At 45.7% G+C, this 8831-nt stretch overlaps 1 protein-coding gene across 1 annotated transcript; it reads left to right on the forward strand.

Moving 5' to 3' along the window:
* Window positions 1-797: 797 nt before the first annotated feature.
* On the forward strand, window positions 798-3520 carry LOC123050441 (G-type lectin S-receptor-like serine/threonine-protein kinase At2g19130). The gene has a single exon (XM_044473234.1). The coding sequence runs from the start codon at window positions 947-949 to the stop codon at window positions 3341-3343; it is 2397 nt and encodes a 798-aa protein (XP_044329169.1). The 5' UTR covers window positions 798-946; the 3' UTR covers window positions 3344-3520.
* Window positions 3521-8831: the final 5311 nt, after the last annotated feature.

Genomic DNA, 8831 nt, shown 5'->3' on the forward strand with positions numbered 1-8831 from the left:
CCCCCCACCACGCGGTGTTCACGTGGTGCGTGCGGGGGTATCGGCGTGGACAAGCACGAGGGGGGGTTTAAATAAGACCACCGTGCCCGTCCTTACGAAGGGGTGTGGGCTAATCTCAGCCTTTGATGTGTCTACTAGGGGGGTGTACTGAAGCAGAAGTGATATGAGAAACATCCATTTTGCGCGAGTATATTAGGGATTAAGAAAAATTACAGCATATAATTCTACATATATGTTGCTTATTCACTATAGCCTCACTCCTAGTAATCTAACGTGCGGGAGTTCATATATTAGAGCGTCAACGCGTATAGCAAAACAAAAACGCGTATAGCCTCACTCCTAGTAATCTAACTGGTGGTTTTTTGCTCGTTGACTGACTCCCGCACGTCCGTTCCTCATTCCTCCCGTCCGCATCCTTCTTGGACTACCCTTTTGGCTGACCGTGGACTGGACAATGCATTTATTTTCCGTGTGAAGGGGCTCACCGATACCGGTAACCACGGGATATCATCGGATTATTATGTCCAATTTGCAAGATTTTTAAATTCCAAATGAGCACCTCAGAACAAACTTTCGTCGGGACAGCTGTCATCCCCAAGCGTCCAGTGTTGACTAACGAGAGTATTCGTACATCTATTCTATTTCTCGGTGTAGTTAAATGACAAAACAATGTTATCATTGGTTGACACAGACTGTACTGTCTGACCAAGATTATTCGTACTACAGCTATTCTATTTTCGGTGTAGTTACTAAATGATAAGACGATGTTATCATTGGTTGGCACAGACTGTGTGAGGAGTGCGCCCACAGCCCAAGAGCATCTCCCTCGTTGACTTGCGGCCTGGAATGTGATCATAGCTCGCATCCATTTCTAAGCAACTGGACCAGTTTGTATCAATCTTACTCCTCCAATTCTCCACCAGTTCATTTCCTTCTTCCGCTCATAATGACTCTCCTCCATGTCTTCCTCGGACTCCTCCTCTCCCTGCACGCGGCGGCGTCGCGGCGTGGTGCCGCCGCCGCCATGGACACGGTGTCAGCCGGTAATGGGCTCGCCGGCAGAGACAGGCTCGTCTCCAACAACACCAAGTTTGCGCTCGGCTTCTTCAAGATGGACAGTAAGTCCTCCCACACTTACCTCGGCATCTGGTTCAACAAGGTCCCTAAGATAATGCCGGTTTGGTCTGCCAACGGCGAGAGCCCGGTCATCGACCCCATCTCGCCAGAGCTCGCAATCGCCGGTGACGGCAACTTGGCCATCTTAAATCAGGCCACCAAGAAAGTCATATGGTCCACCCATGCCAATGTCACAACCAACGACACCAAAGCTGTGCTCATGAACAATGGCAACTTCGTCCTACACAGCTCCTCAAACTCATCCATGGTCTTCTGGCAGAGCTTTGACTACCCAACCGACACCCTTCTCGCCGGCGCAAAGATTGGCTGGGACAAGACCACCGGCCTGAACCGCCGCCTTGTTTCAAGGAAAAATTTGATTGACCAGGCTCCTGGTCTCTACACTCTGGAGATGGGACAGAATAGGCTTGGTCATCTCCTGTGGAACTCAACACTAGAATTCTGGACCAGCGGGGCATGGAACGGCCGTTACTTCAACCTAGCACCCGAGATGATTGGCGCCCTGACACCAAATTTCACATTCATAAACACTGAGAATGAGTCTACCTTCATGTACACGTTGCGGGATGACACGGCCATTGTGCAATGTGCGATAGATGTCTATGGCCAAGGGCTGGTGGGTGCATGGTTGGAACCCATACATAACTGGTTGATCAATTACAGGCAGCCTATCTTTCAATGCGACGTCTTTGCAACCTGTGGACCTTTCACAATCTGTAGAGAAAATGCAGATCCACTCTGCAGCTGCATGAAGGGTTTCTCGCTGGGATCACCCAAGGACTGGGATCTGGGAGACCGAAGCCATGGGTGCAGGAGGAACACTCCATTAGGCTGTGAGAATGAGGGAAACAAGCCAGGTCTTGCAGCTAAGTTCTACCCCGTGCAAGGTAGTATGAGGTTGCCCCATGAGGGAGCAAAAGTACCGGCCACGACAAGTGGAGATGACTGCCAACGGATTTGCTTGGGCAACTGTTCTTGCACTGCATATTCGTACGGTAAAGGAGGCTGCTCTATTTGGCATGGGAAATTGTACAATGTAAAACAACAATCTGATGCTTCTTCAGCAGCAAATGGCGATACGCTTTATATCCGCCTTGCCGCAGCAGAGCTGCCAGAAAGTGTGGTAAGTAAGAAGCAGAGTGGAATCAACCTCGTCGGTGCTGCGGTTGGTGCAAGCGCTGCTGCTCTTGTCCTGGTGATTCTTGGATTGGTGATTTGGAGTAAAAAAGGGAAGTGGTTTACTAGCACGCCGGTAAATGGAGTTGGGATCATTTCATTTCGGTATGCTGATTTGCAACGTGCAACTAAGAACTTCACAGAAAGGTTAGGAGGGGGCAGTTTCGGTTCTGTATTCAAGGGGTATCTAAGTGACTCAGTCACCTTGGCAGTGAAAAGACTTGAAGGTGCCCATCAAGGAGATAAGCAATTCAGAGCAGAAGTGAGTTCAGTTGGAATCATCCAGCACATCAACTTAGTCAAACTGATAGGGTTTTGTTGCAAAGGCGACGAGAGGCTGCTTGTGTATGAATTCATGCCGAATCAATCCCTTGATGTGCATCTATTTAAGGCCAATGGTACAGTTTTGGACTGGAGTCTCAGATACCAGATAGCTATTGGAGTTGCCAGAGGCCTAGCCTACTTGCACACTGGTTGTCGGGATTGCATTATACATTGTGATATCAAGCCAGAAAACATACTTCTCGACACTTCATTCGTAGCCAAAATTGCAGACTTTGGAATGGCAAAGGTTTTGGGGAGAGAATTTAGTCAAGCATTGACTACAACGAGAGGAACCATTGGATATCTTGCTCCTGAATGGATTAGCGGATCAGCTGTTACATCTAAAGTTGATGTTTACAGTTATGGGATGGTTTTGTTTGAAATCATATCAGGAAGGAGAAATTCAAGTCAAGTTGAGGATGGTGATTATTCAGCCTTTTTTCCTCTACAAGTTGCAAGAAAGCTTCTCAGTGGAGAAATTGGAAGTCTGGTAGACCCAAATTTGCAAGGTGACGTGAACCTTGAGGAGGTTGTAAGAGTTTGCAAAGTTGCATGTTGGTGCATTCAAGATGATGAGTTTGATCGACCGACCATGGCCGAGGTGGTGCAGTTTCTTGAGGGTGTTATTGAGGTTGATATGCCTCGAGTGCCGAGACTACTGAATGCAATCACAGCAGGAGTAGGTTCACCAACATCTGACACTTAGTTTTACGTCAAACTTATGTATACCTATCGCAACATTTTAGACCCAAACGGACGAAATGCGGACAAACCACTCATCCGTTTGGGTCGGTGCGTTGGAGGTGCTCTAATTGACTCAAACTCATTCTGGACACTCTTGTCTGCATTCTGTAATAAATGAACAAAGAACTAGTTTCAGTCTTCCTGCTTTCTTGCCTTTTCATAATTCATATTCCAGCAGATGTGACATGTGAGGTTTCCAACATGTTGGAGAGTTGGGAGTCCTGGGAAAGGCTATATTATTATTATTATTTCATTCTTTTCGCATTCCTGGGGTCAGCCAAATGTTGTATGTACTCCTACAAGATCCCTTTGGGATGCACTACTGCATATAGGAAAACTCATGGCACATTACACTGAACGGCAGTTATCTAAGCCAAACATGCTCATAGCACACAGTAGACTGGCGAACAAACTACCCACTGAAGCTCATAGCATCCAGTAGTGGTCCTATGTTCTTCAAACCTAGGGGCGCATCTGCCTCTTACATGTAGGAGAGGCTGGCAGGGTAGCATTATAACTGAACCCTAACCCACTGAAAAACAGGTTGTGGTGAGCCAAACACTATTTGACCATTAACAGCCGTCACGCAACGGTGTACATCAGAGAAAATCGCACACCGGTATCGACGACTGATCCTGACCGCCATTCTCATGGTCGGTCTGGGGATTCGTCTGTTGTAATTGATCTCACAGGTTTAACAAACCAAGAGAAAAATATGGGAAAGTCTCCTCTCCTCACGTTTGTGCATTGATCGGGCGCACACAAACCAACGATTGGTTTGGGTCCCTGACCCCTTAGCACCGCCAGATTTAAAAGAGGAGGTCGTGCCCCTTGGGCAGAGGACATACATACGGGCTAACACCCAACTACTCCTAACAGCCGATCCTAAAAGGGTGCTACAGGGGATCAGAAGACCTCTACCACCGCCGGCCACCTCAAGTTCAGTGCCGGCGGCTTCCTGCTTCCATCAACGTCTCCCTGTTGCTGCTGGAGATCACAAGGTGCAGCCACGGGCTACAGAGGGGGCTGTATCGACTGGCCATGGGGATTCGCCAAGCACTGTAAGTTTGTACGCTTCCGCATAACGCTGGTGTTTTAGTCCGAGATTAGGTTCTAACGGATTAGCCTAAAGCTAATTAAATCTAACATAACAATGGTATCATGAGCCTCCCTAATCTGGCTAGAACCCTAATTAGGCCTGCCAGATGTGAATGTCTCAAGTTACAGGCCTACATAGATCTATACGGTTGAAGCCAATGATATTGTTTAAGTGCACAAGTGCTAAGTTTAATGGCCCAATAATTTTCGTTAGTGCTAATTACTAGAAATAAAAATCTCATTATGCCCCGTTAAGGCTAATTATTCATATCTAGTTTTCGGTTAATGTTATTATGGCCTGATTAGAATCAAGTTAATGTTGAATTAGCACTATTCGGGATCGGTCAGAGAAGATACAAGGAGGGGAATTGCATGTTTACGAAATCCCTAATGTTTACCCTAATTCGGAACCCTAACCCTAGATGGGAAATTCCCAATTTTTCTACAAATCTCAAACCTTGCTGATGCAATAGTTCCCAAAAGTTTGGAGGATTTTGGACCTCACCTGATGTGGACGCGTTGATCGGCTTGCCGCCGTCATCTCCATGGAGAAGTCGTGCGGAAGATCAAGGCCCACACCCATGGACGACGACGTGCAAGGCCACCGTGCCACACGCGCCACCCTCACCTCCTTACGCCGCGGCGGCACCGGCGAACGCATCCGCTTGCCCCGCCGCCTAACTGCATGCGCGCGACACGGCAGGCGCCGTTCGACGGAGGAGCGCGCGGCCGATAGCCTAGGCACGCTCGTCCGACGAACGGGGCCACCATGCCGCCATGGGATCCGGCGAGAGAGGCAGCCAAGCCGCCATGGGATCCGGCGAGAGAGACAGCCGAGCCGCCATGGACGCCGTCGGTGACGGGCGGCGCCGCTCGGTCGCCCCTGTCTCTCTGGAGCGGAAACACCGGGGATGCGGTGGGAAATGGCTAGGGTTAGGCTGGATCGTGACTTTGCTCAATGCAGGGCGATCACAGCCGTTGGGTCTGATCCAACGACTGGCGGCCACTTACAGCCGATGGCAGGCCTTCGGGCGTGCAACGGCCTAATTCTGGCTATGGGCTTAGGCCCAGGTTGTCTTCTCCCGTGTTATGTTGTTTAAAGTTTTCTTTTCTCCTGCTCCGATTGTAAAAGGGTAGCCGTCGGCTTTGGGCCCAAAGTGAGTTTTCGGTCGTTCTGAATTTTTTCTGTTGTTGTTTTGTTAATGTTCTATGCACTGTTTAAATTAGAAATTTGTGCTCGTGTCGAAAGAAAAGGAAATGCTAATGGCGATAAAGTTTTCTAAAGGGCTGCCATGGGTTATTATGGGCTGAAATTATGTACTTTAGGTACATTTGATTTATGTCATTGATGATGTTCTTTTTTCACGGTTGTAAATTGAAATATTGCCAAAAGTTATAAATAGTTTTCTGAGTAGAATGGAACCATTGAGATGTTTTACTTAGAAAACTAATAAGCAATGAATGGTAATGTCATTTTTATGATCACTTTTTTTGTACCATTCTAATATTGAAATGTAGTAATATGAAATGAAATTAATGTTGAGCACAATTGTTAGTCACTTATTTAAAGTTTGTAATATTTTATTTGAGTGCAAATTTTATGTTGATGCGATTCTTATTGCACTTAATGATGTGATCATTACTAATGAGCTAAGGCCACCAAGTAGAAGGTTGATGGTCGCATGGCTCGGCTTTCCGCACTGCACCATGCGGCACAATATTTTTGGGCTGGTATGACTATTTGGCAAAAGTAAAGTTTTTTTTGGTTGATGCATTTTGTGTCAGATCTACCATTCTTAAGAAGTTGCTCCCCACTACTTCCTATTCTCTCACCATGCACACTGTCCACATCAGCGATGTGCCACGTCATTATTCAGAGATCCAGCTACTCCAACTCAGCATGCATGCCACGTCAGCAGCCTCCTTAAATGCATGCGCAAGTAGAAACGGGCAGCCTCAATGGTCAGGCGGAGAGTAATAGCGATTAGTGGTTCAGTTATTGCATGATGCATTCACCCGGTAGCATGAAGCAGAGTGCTACTTTTCTCTCCGCACCAATGTTTTTTCCATCGCCGTGTCTCTTCTCCTTCCTGTCTTCTCCACAGAAACTCCACTCCCACTTCGTATTCTCCAACCCCCATTAAATCACGCCGGTGGAAATTTAAAGGTTGTATCGGCACCTTTTCCTCCTCCTCTACCCTTCATGTTAGGATTTAATTCATTAGGTTAATTAAGGGTTAATCCCTGCATTGTTGGTTGCCATATATCGGCAACTACTCCTTGTAACTGCAATTACTAACCGCCTTTGTACCGGGTATATATACCCCTAATCTTCAATCCACGTCATGTTACATCCGCACCCTTGCACATGGAGCTTTATCATGGAAAAGCTCCAAAAGAACAATCATGGCATCATTAATGATGCAGACTAAATTTGTGGCATGTCAGAGGCTACTGAGCAGGTTGTGTGTCCAAAGAATATTATTCCCAAAATCAAGGTGGTAGACAGCATTTCTAAACCACCCACTGCATTGTGAACATGCAGTTTTCTATGCGGGTAACAACAAGTCAAATGGTGTTGCCAATACCATTGACAATATGTTTCATGTTGTGAAAGATAGACTCCAGGATCAAGCTAATAATGTTAAGCATATAAAAATGATTTGTATGTTTTACGGATCCGTTTATCAAAGGCTCACCACCCATACTTATGATTATGATTGCCGGCATGGGTTGCTTGAAAGTTTTTTTTATCCTGGAAATTAGGACCGCCGTATAAACCAACTCCCGTAAAGTATCATGTTTTCCGTTTCGAGATAGAATGATATACTATAGGTAATGAGGTTCGGTGACATCTCATTGGTCATTGTAACACTTTACTTTGGTATGTTATTTCTATTAAGAGTGGGCTTATGATGTTTGTTAACCTAACGATCAAGGGGGAGAATGTTGGAATTGATCTCACAGGTTTAACAAACCAAGAGAAAAATATCTCCTCTCCTCACGTTTGTGCATTGATCGGGCGCACACAAACCAACGATTGGTTTTGGTCCCTGACCCCTTAGCACCGCCAGATATAAAAGAGGAGGCCGTGCCCCTTGGGCAGAGGACATACATACGCGTACGGGCTAACACCCAACTACTCCTAATAGCCGATCCTAAAAGGGTGCTACAGGGGATCAGAAGACCTCTACCACCGCCGACCACCTCAAGTTCAGTGCTGACGGCTTCCTGCTTCCATCAACGTCTCCCTGTTGCTGCTCTTATTCCACGGCCATCTCCCTGTTGCTGCTAGAGATCACAAGGCTACACAGGGGGCTGCATCGAGTGGCCATGGGGATTCGCCAAGCACTGTAAGTTTGTACGCTTCCGCATAACGCTGGTGTTTTAGTCCGAGATTAGGTTCTAACGGATTAGCCTAAAGCTAATTAAATCTAACATCGTCTCCATGAATTGCAACACATGCATGTCACTAGCATAGGCCTGAAGGAGTCTACAATCACTTGAGTAACCATGGCATCACGAATGGTATGAACCATACCTGAGTTCTGACTTCACAATTAAGCAACTACTTCATTATTAAGTGGACAAGAGAGGTCAAATGCCTCGAGAAGGAATGAAACGTAAGCTTCTCTACAAGCGGTGGCTCCAAACAACTCACTTGGGTTAGTTGACCATTCCCAGGGAATTGCTGATGTTGCAGGGTTGGGACTGCAGGAGCCTGCATGCACAAGAACATGAGAAACCTGGTAACTAAACAACACGACATTCACTACAACTACACTGGTGCAACGGATGGGTGCATCTATGTGCCGCGCGCAGCGAATCCTATCCACAGCTCGCGTATAGGGAGTCGGTGCTGGCCCGGCCCAATAACAAAATCAAACTTCATCCTGACGTCAGCTGTGTTTTTTTTCCTTTTCTTCATATTTGTATTTTCATTATTTGCCCTTTTTTTTACTTTTGTTTAGATCTCAAAATATTCTACATATATACTCCCTCTGATCCAAAATAAGTCTCATGGTTTTAGTTCAAATTTCAACTAAAAACACAATGGATCGGATGGACTACATTGTTTTGTTCAAAACTAAATTTATACAATATAGAAACAATTTACATAAAATTTTACAAAAATAATTGTCATGCATTCGAAACAGTTAAATGTTTGTATGAAAAATGTTTGTAACATGTAAGAAATGCTGCATGCTTTGAAAAAAACGCATGTGATAATTTATAAAAATGTCCATACAATGTATTAACAAAAGTGTTTGTGTATTTCCAAGAAAATGATTCATACATTCAAAAAAATGTACGTCACATTTAACAAAATGTTCATGAGTTTGAACAACGTC

This window comes from Triticum aestivum, chromosome 2D (genome assembly GCF_018294505.1).
Source record: "Triticum aestivum cultivar Chinese Spring chromosome 2D, IWGSC CS RefSeq v2.1, whole genome shotgun sequence".
NCBI classification, from domain to species: Eukaryota; Viridiplantae; Streptophyta; class Magnoliopsida; order Poales; family Poaceae; genus Triticum; species Triticum aestivum.

What these genes read in the sequence shown, in the direction of transcription:
- LOC123050441 (XM_044473234.1), top strand. Translation starts at nt 947, where the DNA reads ATGACTCTCCTCCATGTCTTCCTCGGACTCCTCCTCTCCCTGCACGCG.